Genomic DNA, 22632 nt, shown 5'->3' with positions numbered 1-22632 from the left:
GGGCTCTGTTATTTTATATCTCTCCAACTCAACAGGCAGCAGAATTAGAACATCACTAGCTTCAAGATGCAGGTTCAGTTTAGCTCTCAGGCTTTAACAGGAGCATGATTTTTAACTGGATAAAAGCATTTTAAGAGTATTCAAAAGTAAAATAATGCTGTTGGCACTAATCAGGTATATAAACAAACTCTTATGTTTTAGATGGGGATGGATAAATGAATAAATAAAAGCAAAAGGCAAATACATGTTGAATGGTGTTCTGTCTCCAACAGGGCTGAGAAACTCCACATCAGCCTATTTGTGAGGGACATTGACTCTAAGTACTTCAACCATCTCTCAGCATTTTCCAGCAGTGTTACTGAATCAGTTCTTCAAGAGAAAGAGTAGGAAAGACTGGAAACTGAAGGTTACCAAAGTTTTCTGCTCAGTTTGCTAAGCATCAAGGTTTGCAGGCAGAAATCAGCAGTACAAGGGTTCTGTACCCTCAGTGGCTCACTCAGAGCTACAGTCATGACCTGGGGCTGTGTTTATGCAAGGGGGGCAGGAGCTGCAGTCTCCATGTCCCACATCATAGAGTGACCAGTGGGCAGTGCCATGTGCCAGAGGAATGACTCTGTTCACTCCTGGGAGCTGCTCTGGCTGCACCCTCAGGAAGGGAATGTGTTAATACATTGATGGTGTTAATACTAAGGTTGTCTTGAAATGGGTTCCTCACTTACTGAGACATGTTAAACATAATTTGCCTATTTGGAAGCCATACATCACTAGTCAATTGCTGTTTCAAACCCATCCATTTCAGTCAATACTGTGCAAGCATTCTAGCAGGATGTGAGTTGGGATGTCAGTCTTGAGATGTGAATTCCTGGCAGCAGTAACACTTTTTACCTGACCAGGCAGGAGTATGAATGTTGAAAAAAAGGATTTTTAAAAAAAAGTGTTATACTTTTCATTACAAGAGCATTATACACTCTTGATTCATCTCTTATCCATGTCCCTCCAGTGCCTCTTGGACAGTGCTGCTGGTGCTGTACAGTTATTATTCTCCACTGCAGAATTGGCTGCAGTTCAGTAGTGTGCATGTGTGTGAAGTGACTCTGAATAAAATAGACTATTTAAATGTAAATAGTGTTGTCATTTTACTTAGTGAGGCTCACTCCTTGCTAATTAGGAAGACATTTATTTGACTTAAGTATTTGAACACCAAAATAATCAATTTTGTTATAACACTGCTTTCCTCTTCCAACTGTGTTTACTTTTGTCATGTGTACCTGTGCATTCACATATTTGTGAACATGTATGCCAAATAAAAAACAATATATTCTAGATGTGCTTTAAAGTTAAAAATGGAGCCAAGGAGAGTGTAAGCTGATGCCCAGTTCACTAGAGCACTCAATCAAATGGTTAGTTGATTTAAATTGTTTTCAAAGACAAGATACATTTGGGCATAAAACCTGGATTCAGAGGTTTTTTTAAGTAAATGGAAGTCAAAATAATGTGCTCAGTGAGCTTCAAACTGGGCACTAACTGCATGACAGCAGAAGATAGGGGCACCTTGAAAAAGAAACACAAATGCTGTTAGATATCTTTAACAAGTCAAAGTAATTTTATTTCTTCTCTGCATTTTTTGAGAAAGAATCACATTTTTACACTTGAAAAAAAAGAGATACTGGGCATTTATAAGAGCTCAGAAAAGGGAACCAGACTAGCTCAGGAGAGGGATCTGTGGGGAGCAAGGGAAAGCCAAGAATACTGAAGACAAAACAGAAAGGGTTTTGTCTGTTGCCACATGTACATGGCAAAATGAAAGTGACAGGTAATTTAGATTAGACAGTAGGCAGTGGTCTAATTGTTAGTGTGGTGTAATCTATTAAATATAATAATGATCTCAGGTTAATAAACCCCCAGTTGCACTGTAGGTAAGTGACATACATCATACACAGCTGCCTCACCTTCATTTTGTACTGCTTTATCTTCTGGGCACACAGTAGGATGGGGACCATCATAATCATTATTAACTCTCCAGGGCAGCAGCACTGAAGTTACTCATTTCCAAAGTCTCTTGTTTCCCTTGCTCCATGAGGTGCACCTGCCTCAGTGCACACATCTCCTTGGTCACTGGGGCTCAGCAGTGACACTTCAGATGGAGTCAGCAGAACACGGTGACTGAAGCTCACAACCAAACCCCTGAACAGACAGGAGTTACCACTGCTGTCCTCCTCACATTGTGGTGAATTCATTTGTATTCAACAGGATTTCATTGGGACCAGCAGAGAGAGAAAAGAAGAGCAGCTGGTGGTGGATTAATGGCTGAGGCTCGTTTTGTGTGGTCGATAGCCAGATAATTGTCCTGACTGGTGTTCACTGGCAGCAGGGAAAGGGGGGCTGAGCTGGTGCCTCCCCAGCTGCTGTGGGTTTGTTGTTCTGTGTCTCTATTGCCCTCTCCAGTGCCATGATGGCACCCTCTGCCCCACCCCTGCTGCTGCTGTCCCTAACTGAGCATCTGCCCCGTGTCTGTCACTTTGCTTTCACTGTGCTTTGAGCTTTCACTTGTGCTGGTGCACTTCTGTCATGACCATGGAGACATCTGTGAATCTCCCATCCAGGAAAGGTGCAGCTTTCCTCTTGTTATTCTGGAGAGAGGATCTTTCCCTTTCTCTGCTTTAACTGTTCCCTGAGTTACCCATCAGCTGCTATTGTCAGGCTGGATTCACAATCACTTCTCCAGCCCGCTGTCCTCTCTTGGTTGCCTTCTGAAAGACTAATACCACAGAATAAGCAGGATAATTTTTCTGCTAAGGTTTTATATACTTTGACTTTTTTTTCAGGTTATAGCCATCAGGAGCAAGCTGCTGTCAAAGATAAGCTAATATATACTCCTGCAGCAGGCAGTCAATGTGTGTAAACCATCCCTACCTACACTGGTATTGCTTGAGGCTGGAGTAAGCTATGCTTCAGCAACTCTTGAATTAACAGGTTTTGTCTGTCTGTAGCAATCTCCTGAGTACAACTTGTACAGAGACTCCTGGTCAATGATTTTGGGTTTTTTTTGCAACCTCTTTGGCTTTTTTTTTTTTTTCCCCCAAATCTGAGAATAAATAGCACAAGCTTAGATATCCAGAAAACATTATTTAGGTTGTGAAGAATATGAGGGGGGCTAACTTAAAAGACAAGTAGAGTAATGGGAGAGGGAGAGTCTTCAAGAAATTAAAAAGCCATTGTTAAGAGGAAAGGAGTAAATTTAGGAAGAAAACAGGGGAATTATGTAGAAAGTGCTAAGTAACATACCATGAAAAAATTTTAATGGGATGCATTGGGAGTACTGGATACCTGTTCAGAGAGGCTGTGGAGTTACTGAGAAACCTTGTGATTCTGATAACAGATATTAATACTTGCTTTATCACATATAAAACCTTGAATTTCTAGAATTTCTTCCTGCCCTAACAAAGTATCCTTCCTTGTAATCTCTGCTTCAGCCTAAATGCTGCAAAATTTGGGGGGCTTTGGGCAGACTTAGCTGAGAAGCACAGAAAAATATAGCTCTATTGACAAAGGAATTCTTGGCATGTAGTGAAACATTAAAATATGTGTCGGAAATTTAAAAATATTAGACCTCTAAACAGACCACTGTCTTTACACTGGATAGCAAATATTATGGCTGAGACTCAACTAGGACAAGATGCTAAATATTTTGCATAATCAAAAACGTGTGCTCAGTTTATTAAATAGTTCTAAAAATCCTTGTTACCATTTCAAAATGCAGTTAAAGTTCTAAAGTTTTTCTGAAAAAGGTTTGGATGGTTTGCTTGAGCCTTCATCAAGTTTCTTTATTTTTTCTTCCTTACATCAGACTTACCTTCATATCACACTGAGCTCAAGTATCTTAGAATGACCCTTAAATTAGACAAAAAAACTTGGATTTTTTTTCTCAAGCTCTTGTGAAGTGACACATGGAGCCAAATTGTACTGAAGCATTCTAGTAGCTACATAAGTGTGTATACAAATGTGCCTGTGTGCATCTATGTGAGGAAGACCTAGGCCATTTCAAAGTAAGAATATTTTGTGCTGTCAGTGTATGCAATTGCAGAACTCCTCTGGTTCTGGTCCACCAGCATAAAGAAACCAAAATCTCACACTGAATTTAGTTTCACCAACTGTAATATAGTGTTATTAGAATAAACCAAGCCAGAAACCATTGCTTGTCTGAAATCTGTGGTTATTTCAGGTTTCTATGTCACAGAGAAGAGCATTTCTGGCCCCTTTTCTGTAGCTGGCATGGCTTCAGGAATAAAGCAGTTGTGAGCTAGCAGAGAAGGGACTTTGGAATTTCCTGCACTCCTGCTGTGTAGATTCAAATGCTAAGTTTAAATAATGGATGAAGCTAAGATTATTATAATTGATCATTGTATGATTTATATGGAGTAATTATAACTAGGTTGAGAAAGAATTTTCCAAAGCTAGTTTCCTGGTAGCCAGAGTCATTAAATAACAGTGTGCTGCCAAAACAAAAATTAGGTGGGAACGTAGCCACAGAGTTCAGAATGTCTGTCCTCCACCTGATTTACAACTACTCTGATGATGACAGTATCAGTGGTATTTTCCTATTAAGAACAGTAGGAGCTGCTTCAATTGTTTTTCTTATCTTTCTAACAGAACTCCACATTGTTTTAAGTGTAGTCAAGCATAATAACTGGAAAACTGTAAAAATCTAATGCATAACAAAATGAAAAGGTGTAAGAGGTTGAAAAGGTTAATTAAAAGTGTAATGATCGCATTTACTGAGACATTCCAATTAATCACTTTATTCCAGTGGTCATGTGATACAGAAACCATTGCTCCAGAAAACAGATTCCTAGGGATACAAGGTCTATGTTCATTTAAGTGTGTATTTTTCTACAGGTGGAAATTTAACTTTTTATTTTAAGCTGCTTGTATTTATTTGAAATTATTGAAGTAGCAGCTAATGTTTAACCCTGTGCCCCCACATAATACACTACTCCAGCCATGCTGCCTCTGAACAGGATGGGAGCATTGCCCCCTTGATACCTGCAGTCTTACAGCCCCGTGGGAGGTTTCCTTACAGCCTAATGGGCTTGTAGGTATAGAAGAAATGAAGCACTGGAAATACCCCATTATGTAATGTGATCTCTCTGAAACAGTGTATACGACCAACAAAGTGAATTCTCAAGTGTCAACAAGCACAGCTAAATGTGATTTTTACCACGTCAACTGGAAAAAAAAAAGGAAAAAAGAACCTTGAAGGATCAATTACAAGGGTCGTAACCTTGTATTATCTGATTTGCTGTAATATTCACACAAGCTTTATTGGAATGGAACATAAATTTGAAAAATAGTGAGATTATAAAGGATTGCAGTGCTAGAGCAAAGAGCTAGAAGCTTTCTCCTGGTTTATTTTGCTGGGGCAGCACTTTAGAGGGAGCCCATTATAAGCAGGAGAATAGTAGTTATGTTAACATGGTAATTAATCAAGTCTGAGGAAAAGAGGAAACAAGTTGTGAATTCAATTCTGTAGTAATAAAAAGAAATGCTGAAAGTTGCCCTGTAAATTGGCATGACTTTGGCAAAACAGTCCCTCACTGTGTCTTGAGAACTTGCATGCAGTAAATCACTTCTCATGGCAACTGTGTAGGTTTGAATGTTTTCACAGGTTTATTCTCTATTTCCGTGTCTGCTAATTTTCCTAATTCTGTTGACTTAGTATTTAGCTGATAATAAAATACTGAACTGTATAAGACGAGAGCATATGCAGCAACACGTTTGCACTCTATTTTTAAGAGAAAATTAATTGGAAGAACTCAGCTGAAACTGTGGTGATAGCCTTCCACATCACAAACCCAGCCTCTCACCCAGCACAGAGCAGGAATTGTGTGTGGAATGACTGAATCCCTCACAAAAAATACTGTATGCTGTACATGGCCCCAGTCATGCATAATCCGTCCCTGGTGTTAGTGTAGTGTAGATAGGTTAAAATTATATTTATACCCCAAAACTCTTTAGGGTAAAACTGAAATCATTGGTGCAGTAATGTGAGAAACAGTGACTGGATCAGTTTGCAACTGTAGTTTCTTTGTTTAGCAAGTCTCTGACTTTATTAATGCATTTCTGCCTCCTAAATGAGACAGTTTGGACAGAAGTAACAGTAGCTTTAAAGAGCCAAATTTTTGACTTAAATTATTGAAAATGCAAAAAAAATAGATTTAACTGTGCTGACATGAATATAATGTACAACTGCTGTCCTCAGTGCCACGTGAAAAATTAGGAACCCTGGCATAATCTGTCATTAGACTTGTAACACAAATGAAAGGTGATGGATCAGGATATTTGTGAGTGAAGACAGAATTTCAGCAATGTATGCCACAGTGTTGTTAACACTGGGGAGCAGGGTTTCCTTTCCCTCTCTGCCCTTGTGAAACTAAAATTTAAACCAGATCACTGTAGGTTTATAAGTCTTTTCTCTTACATAACCTGTAAGTTGAGCAGATGTCCCTCATCCAGCCCACAGGGCTCAGCCACCTTGGAATTCTCTGCTCAGGTTTTCCCCATTCCTCCCCAGTAAAGAATTAAAGTGTTAAAGGAAATGGTGAGATATAATTTCCCTATATGCAGTATAGGAATTTTAATTTTACTGCAACCTTTATTTGCACTGTCTGTGAAATGCACCAGGCAATGGTTGACTAAAGCAGGATCTAAGTCTAAATATAGACAAGAGCCCAGATTCAGTGGTGAATTTGGGCAATAAAAAATGCAACATTTAGAGAATGTGGCCCCATTAGTAGAATTAAACCTCCGGAGATAAATTTACCCACCTGAAAGTCAGAAGCCTCTGCTTCGAGGTGATATCTAAAATCCTTAGCAAGATGCTCAGAATAAAGTACACAGAGGAAGCAGTTTTAACAGCAAGCAAAAAAAAAAATAAATAAATAAAAAAGGAACAAGAAACTCTTTACTGGGAGGGTGCTGAGGCACTGGAATTGATTGTGGATGGCCCATCCCTGGAAATGTTCAAGGCCAGGTTGGATGAAGTTTGAGCAGCCTGGTCTAGTGAATGATATCTGGAAATACAGAAATAGCTTTGTTGGAAGAGTTTGGAGGAGAGGAGCCAGACTCCTCTCAGTCAGTGTGTGCTCCTGGGAGCAGATAGCCAGTAATTCAATAACAGCACAAGGGGTTGTGGTGCTTCAGTCACTAAGTCAGTGATCAGAACAGTCCTTGAGGAAGGGGGATGTCTCTGCTCTCTGCTCATCTCTCTGGGATTTCAGAAAGCCTGGGAGGGTGCCCTGTGGGTTTGGCAGTACCTTGGTCTGAAGGGAGGGAAGGAGATGTGGTGCAGAAAGGGTTATGTATTTTTGGAAGGGATTAGAAATGGGGAGTACAAGTGGGATCATGCCTCTGCAGCCTTACAGAGTCTTCTTCAGGGAAGGTTTCCAGTCATTACTCCTGCAAGAGAAGTAACTATTTCCTGGGGTGGGCCAGGACCCAGCAATCTGCCTCCCAGGGAGAGCTCTCATTCTTGGGCTGAAGCATCTTGCTCCCACTTTGTTTTGCAATATACACCATTTCCTTGTTGAGTACACTCCGTGGTGAGAGGGTTTGAGAGCCCTTCTGGGAAATGAGAACAGTGTTTGTGAGTCTCTCGTGTCACAGAAGGCATTGAACCAGAGTCTGCAAGGTCCCAGCTGATGATTCACCAGCAGTCTCATAAAAACAAAGTCCAGGGTGTGTTGTGAAAGATTTGAGACTTAGCAGTTATGCTTAACAGTAGCTGAACTCTTCCAAACATAACATGGTAGGTGAACACTTCCAAGTCCTGCTTGTTGCTTCACGCCAGGCAGTGTCACTGTTCCCAATCTCAGTGGCTTGGACAGCAGACAGGATTTACCTCCTCAAGTGAATTTATAGGGGCATTCAAAAAAGAATTCTAGAGACTTAGGCAACTGTGTGGTCAAAGACTTAATGACTAACCAGGAATTTAAAATGTTACAGCTTCGGTTTTGGGAAGCTGAAGTCTCATTTTAGGCAGTTTTGTTTGTTTAGATCTTTTTTGTTGGTGTAGCTTTGGTTGTACCTTTCACAGGCATTAGTCTCATCTTTGTCACCTGGTGCCATCAAGTGTAATTTCAACATGCATGTTGTTGTATGTGGTAGTATTCTGAAAGTCCTGGTCATAGCTGATAATATATTAGTTTTAATTTAAAATTAAATCACCTGTTTATTAAGATTATGGTAAAGGTTTGAAATAGGCTACCTGTTCTGTAAGTGCTGAGCAGAAGAGAAGTAGAACTTCAGAATAACACTATCAGTCTCAAGATTTTTTTGGGGATGCCTCATTTTTTTCTCTATTATTTGGGACTAGAAATAATTTGTCCAGGAAAATAGTAGTTTATTTTAATCCATTAATTGCAGATGACAATATTTGCTGTGCTTTTCTTATTTTTTAAACTGCTCTTCTTACAAAGCAAAAGTATTTGGTGAACCCCAAAGCAGCACTTTTGTTTAAGTGGGATCATGGCTCTCTTCTTAATTTTTGGTCAGTTTTTGGTTCCTCTAAGCCATATTCTGCACCTGTGTTGGAGTAGGCCTGTACCCATGTGGTCACCTCTATCACTTTGTAATTTTGCCTTCCATCACATTAACATTTATTGCTCTCTTTACAGCATTCCCTTCACTATATCCACAAGAAAACCTACTAATGCTGATTACTTGCAAATAGTAATGGTAATTTTAATGACAACCTCAGTAAATTGCTTTCTATATGCTGTAAGAAAATTGAAAACTAAATGTCCATTTTGCTGCTCAGTAAGAATCTTACAGAACAACTAAGATTCCTTGTGCTCCTTCTGTCTAGTGGGAGCACAAATAAGGAGCTCCCAGCACCCACTGAGAATCTTTTTTGTAGTACAGTGGGGTGGTACAGATTTCCAGAATGGGCTCAGGCACAGCAGATTTGGGAGAGAGGAAGCTCTGGATTGGGAAATGGTGATGCAGATAAATCTTTACTTGTCCCAGGCTCCTGCCCTGACTGCCCCCAATCCATATCCTAATGCCCCAAGAGAGGGGAAAACTGAAAAAAGATCTCCCTACACAAACCTTTCCTAAAGGATTCTGGCATGAAAAGTAGCTCTGGATAAGATGCATTTGCTTTTAAAGTAGTCACTACCTGGTAAGAGCCAAACTCCTGCCTGTCTTAATAATTTAAGCTTTGTGGAACAGAAGCTGGGTGAAATTTTGACCTTATAAATTACTGCTGCATAAGTAATCCTCAGGAACACTCCCAGTATTGTTAACTGTTTGTAGTTACCACAGGATTTAGGAATAATTCTGCATTTCTGCAATAAAAATAAAGCATTAAATGTGTTGCAGATTGTCAATTTTACATTACAATAGGATATAAAAGCTTAAGAGAGGTTGGTGTTAATGAGAAGAGATGGTTTAGACAGTTTGGTTTAATTCAGGTGCTATTGATGCACTTCTTCTACATTCAGTCTTGGTTTTAATAGGTAAAAATAATTTGTATAATGTGATGACAAGTATGCCAGAAACAATAGCTGGAGACATAGTGTCAAAACAGAAAAGGCAAGGGGCACATTACAGCCAGGGCTGGTTTAAAAAACAAAACCCCCCAAGACCAGTCTGTATTCAGAGTTGATGTGTAGAGGAATGGGAGTGTTGGGCAGATATAAATTGAATGACAGGTATGAATATGCATAACTATCATTTGTGAACACTTTGCACCTAATTCAACTTTCCCCCAAGATAACTTTCACTGCTGTTTGCACTCTCAGTGACTTGGCTTATGTTCTGCCTTTTAAAAAAGATTGATGAACCTGTCCCTTTTGATTTTTGAGGTATTCACAGTGCTTTTTAATTCTGTAGCAGCATATATCAATACAGTAAGCTGAAGTCTGTTCATATTGCAATACCCCATTTGGAGCTGTTCCACAGGATTTTGTTTTAAAGAGTGGAATTCAGCAGTTGACTCCCAGGCACAAATAACCATGTAATTACTCTGCAATCACATAGTAATTAGCATATACTACTCATATATTGCATAATTATATGCCCTGCAGATTACATAGTAATTATATTTGTACTAAACATATAATTCTATATACTGTATAAAAAAAACTTTTAGAGTTCATAGTTAATATTATAGTTGTATGCTAATGTAGTACAACATTTTATATAAAAATGTTACAATTTTATGAGAAGGTTGTATTTTGGGCATCTCATCTCTTCTGCATCTGGTGTTGCATAATCTGTTGTAGGCTGCTATTTTAAGAAATGCTGGGCTCTTAATTAATAGTCAAATGTTGCATGTTTACAATTTTGTAATTTATTAAGATAAGATGCAAAAAGTTGCCATTTTATTGTGCAAGCAGCTTAGATTGGGAAGGACTTGGAATGTGATTGTTAAATTCCAAAGGTTAAATGCACTGAAGATTGTTACAGCATCTAATGCTCCTTAGCTTTGTGTTATTTTGGGGTAGGTAAGATGCATGGGACAGTTGCAGGTGATTTGTTTGAATAATGGGAAGTGTGTGTGAGCAGCCAAGGCCCATCTTGGGCACAGTGTTCCAACAAATGCAGCAGCTCAGTGCAGCATCTCAGCCAAGCTGCTTCGTGTTTTCCTGCTCTGGAAAAAGAGAAAAGGTTGATGTCCTGATCTGGGAATGGGAAGCAGAGTGGTAGGAGAATGCAGATGAGTGGCAGTGAGTTGTAGAAGGATCTTGGACTGAGTTTCTGGGTAAAGGTGGAAGATCTTGGGAAAAAAAAAAAAAGAGCTTTTTGTAAGAGTAACTTAGAGCTTTGGATCGTTTGAAATGTTTTATCTTCAGCCAGCCCCCCCTCCCCCCCAAGAGGTTGCAGCAGATTTTAGATATTTGCAAAATGTTTTGTTCAGCTTGCAAATTCTGCAGCAGTGGGAAATTAATGTATTTTCTTGGATCTGTGATGTTGGCACTCTTAATATCCAAAGCAGCATTACAATTATTCTTAATTGAATTTTGCAATCTAATGCCAGTTGCCTTAGTTCTCAAGCAAAGCATCTACTGGGTTTTAATATCTGGATAATGTATTGAGAAATTAAATGTGTAATTATAGCTTTAACTTATATCTGAGTTTAATTTTCCCTGTAATTTCTTGTAGTGTGTATGTGTGTGTGAGAGAGAGAGAAAGGGACATCCTTGTTTTAAAATGTTTCTTTCACAGTCACTTTTTATGTCAGCTTCTTCAAAGCTCGTGAAGTTCATACGTTTTCCAGGGTTCAGGTGGCATCTGTAGATCTTGTAAAAGTGTTTTACCTAAGCATGGAACTTGTGGGTGGCCTTAGAGAGCTCCCAGTCCTGGGGCTGCACCTGGTTACCTTCCTATCTGGGTGGGCTGTCCTCAGACCTCAAAAAATGAAGTAATGGGCATGTCTATTTTACTTTCTGCACAGTACACAGATTACTGTTAAATGTTGTCACCTGGGGTAGACATGGCATGTCATTTAACTTGCTCAAGGGGAAAAATGGGAAATGTCAGAGCTTTACAAAACCAGGGTTAGGAGCTCATGTTCTCACTGTGTTCTTATGCCACATATGCTTTCCAATTTACCAGGGGTTTTAAGAGCTGTTTAGTGAGACCAAGTCTTACCCAGTACCCACCCTGCATGTCTGCTGTGGAGAAGATGAAGTGCAGCCTGCCCAGAGTGCCATTTGCTCACCAGCATGCCCATGCTCTTGTTCACCTGTTAAACCATTACCCAAGAAACAGAGGGACTGGTCCCAGTTTGTGGCACTGAAAGCTTTGTTTGTAACAAATATATGTATTCAAGATCTCGTTAACAGTGAAATAACCACAAAGCACAAAGTGTAAATGTGACACGTTTCTCACTGCTGTTGTGTTGTTTTTTCTAGTGGAGCCAGTACTTACAAAGGGGAACAATTGCTTGGATGCAGCCAAAGCTTGTAACCTAAATGATACCTGCAAGAGGTTCAGATCTGCTTACATAACCCCCTGCACCAGCAGCACGTCCAATGAAATCTGTAACAAGAGGAAGTGTCATAAAGCCCTCCGGCTCTTTTTTGACAAGGTCCCCCCAAAGCACAGCTACGGGATGCTCTTCTGCTCCTGTCGAGACGTAGCCTGTACTGAGAGGAGGCGGCAGACTATTGTTCCTGTGTGTTCATATGAGGACAGGGAGAAACCAAACTGCCTGAATTTACAAGAGTCCTGCAAGAAGAATTACATCTGCAGGTAAGATAGCACCCGGCAGGGGAGTGATTAATGAGGTACCAGAGAGAACTTTTCGGTGCTGATGGATTTGCCAGGACTAAGGGTCAGAATACCCACTAAGGAAAAGGATGAGTCAGGGAAAAAAGCAAATGCCTCTGACATCCTTAACAGAGTAACAAAAGCCCTCATTTGCTTACAGTGTGTGCCTTCTCCAAAACTGTTCTCAGCTACTCCTTCGCATTATGGAGGAGTTTTTAAACCCTCAGTTTAATTTTTACAGTTTTTTGTTGGAAACATTGTGTGTCCCTATGAAATGATGTCTCAGTCTGATTTTATGTCCCATTAGTGACCAGGTAAAAATAGTTTTTCATTATAACGGGATTTCTTTTCATTGTACACGTGAGTATTAATAATACAAGCTTCATGTTGGACTATAAATAGTCACAATGCACAGGCTACTCACGTGTTTTTAACTCATTGGGAAAAAAGGAGTCCACATTGTAGACTATCTTCATAGAGCTGGTTTAGCCTGGAAATGGTTTCATCTCCCCTCCCCTGAGAAGAGTGCTGGGCTGATGCAACCGGGGGGTCAATTGCTTCACTGACCTGATTCCAGCCTCTTTCCCCAGTGCTCTGGCAGTGCAGACCCTGCAGGACGAGCTGGGTCCTTGCCCTGGTGGGATCCCTGCAGGTTGTCACACAGAGCTTGTTGAGTGGCAAACAGGGCCCCTCTGCCCTCAGGAAATGCTTTGCTCCTGCGTAGCATTGTTTGTGTTTATATTACAGCATTGTTGTGCTAATGTCATATTTATGAAGTCGTGCCCAAGAATCCTTCTCGTTTCTAATGTGTAAATTTCTTGTAGATTATCCAATTCTGTGAATTAGCAAACAAGGGAGATAAACACTATTGTAAAATGTCAAGGATACTGAAGATACGATCTAAATCTTAATAAGTGCTTACTTATGCTTGGTAAAATATTTACTCTGAAGTTTGTTTATGAGATTTCCACTGCTGGTCGTAAGGTTTTTGCAGCAGCACTTCAGCTGTGCCTGAGTGTTGTTCAGAGGTGAGGAGGTGAGCAGTGCCCTGCCCTGCATGGCTTTGGGGAAGCTGGAGACACAGATTTCCTGCTGGCCACAACAGGAGCAGATTTAAATCAGAGCAGTCTGACTTGCATTCAGCACCTTGACTGCTGATGATGCTGGGAACGTGTAACCTCTGAACAATCTCTTTTCTATTTCCATGTTGTTCCATTAGTATTCTTGCTTCAGTGTATTGCCTTCCCTGTACACAGGGCGTGTTAATTAGTAGAGTTACAGTATCTTTACTATGTTTTCTGTCAAACTGTCAGTGTGTTACAGTGCCAGTGAGATTGGAGAGAGGATTTTATACTTTCCCTGTTATTTGGGTTGTGTTCTGGAATTAACTTGTTAAATTAATGTCATTGCTTCTCTGTATTTTTCTTTGGTCAGCTTTGATCTAATGTTGTCTCAGCAGTCAAGTTTTTATGGCATTTTGTTTAATTTAACTTCATGAGTCTGGTGTTGTGCTTTCTTCATTGCAGTGTTGCAGGGGAAAGTATGGTAAAATCTCTGCCTGAGCTTGCAGCCAGCATTGAGATGGAAATGGATTTATTTGTAAATGAACAGTGGCTTCTTTTGCTTTAGAGTGTCAAAATTAAGAAGTTTTGGCTCTTTCAAGGCTCAGTTAGACCTGGGTATGAGGGTGAGGTCAGCACAATGGGTGGGAAACACCTGCAGGGTCTGGGGCAGCTCAGTGTGGGCAGCACTTGGGTCAAAGCAAGCTTGGTGTGTTGCTGAGAGTCGCCTCAGTTGGTGTTACAGCCTCCTGGGCTCTCTAAACTGCTGCTGGTTTAATACCTTCCCTGTCACAGAGGGGAGGAATTGGCACCAAAGCCATCCCAGCCTATCACAGTGAAAAACACTTTGTGTCTGTGACTTGTGCACTTAAAGGAAATCGGTGAGATCTGTTCCCCTAGTCCTGCAGGAAAACAGAGACTTGGGCAGGGCAGGAAAGAAATGGGAGGTCTCCTTGCTATTGTAACTGCTGGCACTGATAAATATCAGTCCTTACAGTAATTCCAGATATGTTTAGAATAATTAAAAGCAGTAGTCAATAGGTGTGTAATTCTGATAACTTCTGTTTCCTTTTGAAGTCAGAAAGAGTATCTAAATGGCAGAATAATTTGAAAATATGGTATGCCTACTGTGAAACCAGGTAATTTAGAAACTGTTATTTGCATGCCTATTACACCTGTTAAAGCCTTTTCATAATGCTAGTTCAGACAAGGGGTACAAGTTCTAAAGGTTTTTCTGACAATATGTTCATAAAACGGTTTATGAATGCTGCTTACTCAGAAATGCAAGATTTGCCTGTGTTCTGTATAAAGTATCAGCTGGGCCTGTGTAAAGTATTTAAACATTCAGTTTTGAGCACTCTTTAAAAGCTTTATCTTGGTGTATATATCACCAAATCTCAGAGTTAAGAGTAGGAGAAGCAACCTGGGCAAACTGAAGGTACCACTAACAGACTGGCAGGATGCTTCACTTTTTTATTATATTTTATTCAATTAATTAATCTATCTGTTATGTAAGAAATTCTCAATCGAGGGATAAAGAGACCTGAAATGTCAGGAAATGCAAATAAGTTCTGACTTATGTAAACTTATGTAAACAGTCCTAATTTTCAACTTCATTAGAAATGCTCAATGGTTCATTTTCATTATCATTTGTCTGCTGCCTCTGTTGTATCCCAGTCCATATCCAGCTTTGAAACAACTGTAGCTCTCAGGCATGTCTGTCAATGCTCAGTGAAAATAAAATTAAAAAAAAACAAAAACAAAAACAAAAACAAAAACAAAAACAAAAACAAAAAAAAAAAAAAAAAAAAACAAACCCCAAAAAAACCAGAAAAAAAAACAAAACAAAACAAAACAAAAAACAAAAAAAAACAAACAAAAAAAAAAACAAAAAAAAAAAACCACAACACAAAGAAGTCATTAGAGGTCTTTTTTTCTGTTGTGAATATAAGCAAATCTTCTAAGAAAAGTCAGTGTACCATCAAAAACTTTCACCAGTGATGTCCTGGAATTGCACAAACCTCTGAAGAACTTCGTGATCTGATCACTTCAGCTAACAATTAATCTTCAGAAAGTTGACTGGCATGTTTTAAGAATATCACCCTGCTGTAAATGCAGGGCAGGGTGCTTCATATTTGCCACTATCACATTTGACAGTACTGCAAATACTATTTTGCTTGAGTAGTGAAAGTGTGAGTCATTAGTTTGGTCTTTTTAATAATCTGTGTCTTGAGTTTGCATACTTGGGTTTTTTCCTGGATGTGTTTGGAAGACACTGGCCAGAATGATAATGATACAGACACATCATTTATTGAAATAATGCTATCAATCCATTCATGTGCTGCAAAGATCAGAAAAGAAGGGCAGCATTTTTTTGCTAATAAAAGAAACTGGTAGAAGCATATTTCTTGTCTTTCACAATAATTACTCTCAAAATGACTGGTCAGATCACTGAGGTTCATTTTTGAAGCTCAAATAGCTAGAAAGTAGTTCTTAGCTAATTTCAGAAGACAGTTGTCTTCTTAATTTTTTGCCTTTAGTTCTGCAAAAGATACATATTGCTGTTTGCAGCTGTTTGGAAAAAAGCCACAGGAATATGCTTAACATATTTAAATAACTTCTTCTTGTGTGATAGTGGAAGGATAATAATGAAATACCCAATTAGGTTCCAGTACATGGGTCATCTCTTTGAAAATAAAGTGAAAAATTTTTCCAGCACTGTGTGTTCAGAGAGCCAAATCTTTATAAATGTGCTCTCATTGGTGTGTTCTTACCTCTTGACCAGTTTTTGGTCACCAATGCAATCTTAATTTAGTTGCAAGCACTCATTCAGCTCTGTGTGAAGGATGTCTGCTTCTGCAGGTACCAGAACACTCTGTGAGAATATGCAAACATGGTTGTCAGTGCAGAGAAGAATTTATCCACTGGAAATGTTAGAACAGGAGCTCAGCTGCTTGCTGCATTTCCTGAAAAGATCAGAAACTTGCCAAGGAAATAATTTTCCTTCATGATATTCTGCTGAACACTCTTAATGATAATTTTCCTTGGAAAGGGAGTCACTGTGTCTTGCAAGACGTGAAAATCTGCAGGTGCTTCACACCTGGAACCTGTTGGTGAAAGTGGCTTCTCTGTGTGAGTGTTGTGGACTGTTCCTGCAGCAAAAGGCACTGACTGCAAACCCTCAGCTCCAGAGACCAGTCCGTGGTGAGGTTATAAATGTGCAGGCAATCCTTTGTGTCCTGCTCCAGGATGGGGGGAGCTCACCATCCTCTAGGAGGGACAATGCCCAGTTACAGAATTAACAGGGAGCAGTGCCCTGGAGGGATGTGTGGGAGGAGGTGGAAGAGGGGAAAAAGAAATTTGCCCTTTTCTTCTCATTATCTATTCCTTATACTTCTCTTTCACTTTTCTTACTTTTTACCCTTGCTCTTTTTTTTCCTCCTACCTCTTCCCCTCACTTAGTCTTCTTTCATCTCCTCTTTCCAGATCTTCCTGCAATTATCTGGCTTTCACTGCCTCTCTGACACGTTTGAATTCTATTACAGCCACTTATGGTGCCTCCTCACCTGCTTCTCTGCATGTTGTGCTTTTCCTCCCTCAACATCCTGCCACGGTCCAGTGATCATCTGTAATTCAGCAAATGAGAGGGAAAACAGAGGTGCTGCCTCCCTTTCTGAGCCTTGTACTGATCTTGGTGACAGCTCAGTCGGTCAGATAAAAGCCTGAGAGCTCACTGACTCTAGCTTTGCATGTTAAAAGGGCACTTGGTGGGTATTTCCATGAAGGACACAGTTGTGGATAACAGAGCTGGGTTTGAGTCCCTCCGGGGCTTTTATATCAAATTGGCACTTGGGGCACTCTGGCAGCTCCTTGGTTTGCTGTGGTTATGGAAAACCAGGACACCAGTGTGGTTTTTGTAATGCTGTTAAGGACATTATAAAAGGACACTCCTGCTTTCCAGGGAAGTGCAGGGTGTGCCTGCATTGTGTGTTTGGAGACTGAGTCAGGGAGTGGGTGCAGAACCTTGCCTGGCTCACTCTGCAGTGGGTGTAGGATGGGTGAGCCTGAGCTCCCTGCACCTGCACTCAGGAGAGCTCCTGTGTCTCTAGAACACCAAGTGGGGCAGAAAAAATTTTAAGTCCACTTTTTAGCCCGTGCCCACAAGCTCACCTCACATAGCCTGAATTTGAAGAGTGATTTTTATACATGTATGTATATGCAAGCATGTAAATGTATGCACATATGGCTATATTGCTAGAGGTTTATTTAGTTAAGTGGAAAAAAAGACAAAACAGGTATTCATTCATTTTAATGAACTAATACTGGGGCATGGTGACAGTTCAGAAAATTCAAAAAATGAGGTCTAAGGGGAGGTGGGAAAGAAGCTGGTGTACTCTGCAGAGGAAACTTGATGGTATACTGGAATATGTGTGTGGGGAACTGCTAGCCTGGAAAAAATATTAATGCAGTCTCTGCAGAATAAGCAAAAACCTTTCAAGAAAGGCAAAGTAAAGATAGAAAGTGCTGCAATATTGTATTATTTTCTTGCCTTTCAGTCCTTTACATGATTCATTACTTTGATGTCTTCTGTTAGCAGAATGGACATAATATTGCTCTCCCCTCCCCCTCAGAAACAAAGGTAATTTTACATTTCTTCCATCTGAATAAAACTCAGAATGAATCAAGCAGTTCCTCCTTATAACATATCCATAAATCCCTTTGGAATCAAAAAAATCCAAACATCCAGCAAAACAAGACTGCTTTGTCCCTTTTGAAGTGTGGATGGATCTCATTCTGCAGTGCCCAGCTCTGCTAGGCTGGCCCTCCTTTATACTCTCTCTGCTCAGCTTAGGAGGGGCTTGAAGATTAAAACCTTGCTGGTGATTGACATTTCTCCACAAGCAGGAGAGACACAAGGATAGTGTAATTAGAAAAATGCCTCAGCTTTAGTCCTGCACCCAGCTTTCCCTTGGCTTTGAGCTGTACCAGTGAAGAGAGTTCATGCTCCAAGAAGCAGTAACTAGACAGTGTTTCATGCTGAGCTCCCTTGTCAGGCAAGCTCAAACTCTGCAGGCAGCATCCCTGCAGTCAGGTAGATCCTCTGCTGATCAGGTTAAAAATAACCTGTGGCACTGAATATTCCATATTACCTGTCTACAGGGCTGAAAAAGTGAAGTGGGAAAAAACAGTGAGCATACAACAATCACAAACTAAACTGGGATGCCAGTGATTCAGGTTTTATAGGCTGTATTTAAATACCCTGCTTCCATGTCAGTCTCTTTCTAGGAAAATGACTCAGTGAGCTGAGTGAGGTACTTGTGACCACTACAGTTCAGCTCTGAAAGCTTGGGGCACTTGTATCTAAGTGTGATCCTTCAGAGAGTTGTTTAGGTTGGAGAAAACCATTAAGAATGTCAAGTCCAGCCATAAACCTAGCACTGCCAAGCCCACCTCTATACCATGTCCCCAAGTGCCACATCTCCAGACTGTTACCTCTAAACCATGTCCCCAAGTGCCACATCTCCAGTCTGTTAACTCCACCACTTCCCTGGCCAGCTGTTCCAGTGCTTGAAAACTCGTTCCATAAAGAAAATTCTCCTATTGCCAATCTAAACCTTCTCTGGCACAACTTGAGGCCATTTCCTCTCTTCCTGTCACTTGTTACTTGGAAGAAGACCTTGCTACAACCTCCTGTCAGGTAGTTGTAGAGAGCCATAAGGTCTCCCCTGAGTGCTCATTTTGTCTGAAAAAGCTTATTTTGTTAATTTAAGTGAAAAAGAAAAGCTGCCTTTATAATTTAAGAAAAAGGAAAACTACAGATGAGGACCATGAGCCAGGAAGGAGGGGATTACAGCAGGGCTAATGTGACCCATTTTGTTTTGTTGATTTATTGCAGGGGGAGTGATTAAACTACATATGTTAATTAAGCAGTTTCACACATGTTCAGTCAAAAATATTGAAATCCAGGACAATTAAATTTGGTATTAAACTTTAATAGAGATCTAAATTTGAAGCTACTCCTGTCCTTACAGTTATGAAAGCACTTAATTGCTTTGCTGGATGGGATTCCACTAGGACTATTGCTACTGCTGATTTTTAGAATTGTTAGTTGAGAGATTTCTGTAGAAAGGAGTTCAGCATCCACTGGTTTGATGAGTAGTTTCCACCCCCTGATCTATTAGATGCAGTGAAGAGATCTGTTATGTACACCCAGTCCCATTTGGCTAACTTGCTGTTTGTGGGGCAAAGAAAGGGTGTATCTATCACAATAGCATTTTCCTGAATAAATCAAAATGCTTTTTTTCATTTACCTCAAGCCATGTATATGCTACAGGCAAGAAGCTGCTCTGTGTTTAATGTAAATAACAGATCTATTCTATCAAGTTCATTCCCAGTGTACTTCCTCTGACATCAGTGGATTTATTCCAGGGGTGAATTTGGCTCTTCCTGTTCTGTGTAGGTAAATCTTCAGGCAGTGCTAATTAGGAGAATGTCAACTGATTTTACCATTCCATTACACTGGACTTTGTAAAGGTTATTTATATCATTCTGCATCAGGGCCCAGTGAGAGAATATTCCTGGTGGCAGTTCATCTATTAAAATAGCTGCAAGAAAATGTAAGCACTGGAGCTAAAAATAAAACTTTGTTTCTCAACAGAGCAAGTGACAGCCACATGCATATTTCCAAATTTTAGCATTCTCATGTTTACTGAATAGAAATTGCTTTGCTTTAATTATGTTAATAAACACTACCATGTTACTGGAGTAACTCCTGTCAAGTGGAAGCCAGATGGAAATGCAGCAGTGTCTGCAAAGACTTCTCAGCAGAGGTGGTGGTTGTTTCCCATGCTTTAATGATCTGCTGGCTTTAAAACAAGTGACACAGAAGGGGTTTTCTGGTGTGTGTTTACTGTTGATGATAGATTTTCTGTGAGAGCTGACTGTAACCCTTGTCTAAGATCATTAATAAATGACCTTACATCAAAAGATAATGTTTGTGCTTACATGAAATTTTTTTCAAGCACATTCTATAAACCATGAAAGGAAGCTTTTGCTGCAGAGCACATACAACTAAGAACTCTGTTAAGTTCAAGCTGTATTAGTTGAATATTTAGTTCACTTTCTTTTGTTCCAGTTCAAACATAAATCACAGTGGCTGTCCTCTCAGTTACAGTGCTCCCTTTGCCAATTAGTCATTATGAAATGCTGGAGGTACATCTCAGTGACTGGCCATCATGCAGCTTTTCAAAATATTTTCCAGAATGGACAGTTCATGTCAGAACAACCTCTGTAAATGTCTGGGTGTATCACAGGTTGTCAACTCCTGGCCTCCCATTTTTTCTCAGCCTCGTGTGTTCATGATTTTTGGGAGTGGAGTAGAGAAAAAAAAATGCTCTTGAGACAGCACATCATCCTTAACTGGTAAAAATGGTTTGTTTTCCAATCTTGCACTACAAATCAGTGCTTTCTGTACTATCATTATATATCCATACTGCTTCTAAAAGCAAGTAAAACATGCTTAGTAAGATCAATGCTCTCTTGCCTTGCTGCTGCCAGAACTTCTCAACTTGCTGTTTGGTGGGGCTGTTTTGTGCATGAAAAAAATGGGTTCACATAAAAGGGACTCTGCTTCTATCTTCTCTATTTCTGATTTTATATTTGTTGTCTTACTCTGAGGTCAGAGCAGTATTTAGAGTAGCTCCAGGATGGGTTTCAGCCATGCTGGCTGCCCACAGACCCTGCTCAGTTGAGTGCAAGGACACTGGACACCTTTTCTTTCCCTGAGCCACCCCTCTGACAAGGGGACACTGAGTTTTCCTTCAGAAATGTCACCACACATTCCACTGAGAGATATTCTTACACAAAGAGCATCCCTGCATAACCTCAGGAAACCTGATGTTCCAGTACATCTACCAACAGAAACTTTCCTGGTAAAGAGAGAACTTGTATTGGACTTTTTAGATTATTTTCCATCTCCAAACTCCCATCAGTTTCATGCTTGAGCTAGTAATAGTCTATTATGGTTTATTCAAGTGGTTAGAGGGAGGATTATTGCCATGGATGTCTTTCTCAGGTACTTGGAAGCACATCCTTTCAGTGTGCACGCTCAAGGACTTGCAGAGGCACTGCTTTTCCTTGGCTTGCTTTTTGAGAGTGACAGTGATTTTCTTAGGTTACCAGCCTGTAATTCAAAGACTATTCTGCTTTCCCAGCTAATGAAGTGAGAACAACTCTCCCTGTAAAGCAGCAGTTCTTTCCTGAGTAACATCCTGTCAGGAGACACTGAGGCTTGGCCATCTATAAAAATGCCAGACATTTTTATTTAGAAGCTTCAAATTAAGTGGCATAAAGGAAATTAAACAAAAAAATACACAAACTCATGATAGTTGGAAAGGAGCTGGTGGATTTGTTCATGTTATTGGAGAGCTTTGGTACAGAGACAGGTAGACTAAATAGAAATCTTACCAGCATCCCCTGATAAAATCACAGGCTGACAATTCAGCCTGTCATTTTGTAGAGGACTCTGACAGAAGTGTTTTCTTTGCAGCTGAGAAGACAGAAACACATTATGAATGCTTAAGGTCAATGCAAGGAAACAGAGCCCTGCAAAACATGTTTAATATAGGTTTGATTTCCTGTGGAATGTTTTCCAGATGTTCTCTCAAACAGGCCTCTAAAAAATGATGTGAGGTAATTTTTTTTTTTTTTTTGCAAACAGAAAGAGAAAATTCTGTTTTGTGTCACAGCATCTGAGAATCACTGTTCTAGTTCTTTATTGCATTACCTTGTGCTCAGGATTTTCACCATATTTTTCAAAATCTGTTTTACTACACAAAAGGTCAGTAGTATCTAAATATTTATATAACCCAATTTCAAATAAATCATACTTGTTTAGAATCACATTTGAGCTTAGTAGTTTCCCTTAAACCCAAATGAGACCTAATATATTAAATTAAAATTACTCTCATGCATGATCTTGAGACGCTTAGAGGATTTAATTAACATTGATAAACTATGACATTATTGTTTGTTAAGTTCTTTTGATTTTCTGTAGCAGATACTGTGTAAGAAGATCTAACTGGTCTTCAGCATGAGCAAAAGGAAAGGATAATATTAACAGAAAATGGTATAGAACTCATTTTATTCTGCTTTCCACAAAGTGCAGTGAAAGAACATGGGTGCAAGGTATTAATTTGCTAATAGAAGAATAGAAAGAAAACAATACTTTTAATTTTAAAATACAGATATGCATAGGAGGAAATGCTTTTCATTTTGCATGACTGAATTTCAAATCTCC

The 22632-nt window shown here is 39.8% G+C and overlaps 1 protein-coding gene across 1 annotated transcript in view; it reads left to right on the top strand.

The window, feature by feature from the left end:
• GFRA1 (GDNF family receptor alpha 1) overlaps positions 1-22632 on the top strand; it is a 136229-nt gene that overhangs the window by 68095 nt on the left and 45502 nt on the right. The window contains exon 4 of the mRNA XM_056495080.1: positions 11916-12255. Within this exon, the coding sequence (XP_056351055.1) occupies positions 11916-12255 (340 nt within the window). The remainder of the gene's footprint in view (positions 1-11915; positions 12256-22632) is intronic.

Source organism: Oenanthe melanoleuca, chromosome 6, assembly GCF_029582105.1.
Source record: "Oenanthe melanoleuca isolate GR-GAL-2019-014 chromosome 6, OMel1.0, whole genome shotgun sequence".
NCBI classification, from domain to species: domain Eukaryota; kingdom Metazoa; phylum Chordata; class Aves; order Passeriformes; family Muscicapidae; genus Oenanthe; species Oenanthe melanoleuca.
The sequence above is the reverse complement of the archived record's forward strand: the minus strand, read 5'-3'. Positions and strand labels throughout refer to the sequence as shown.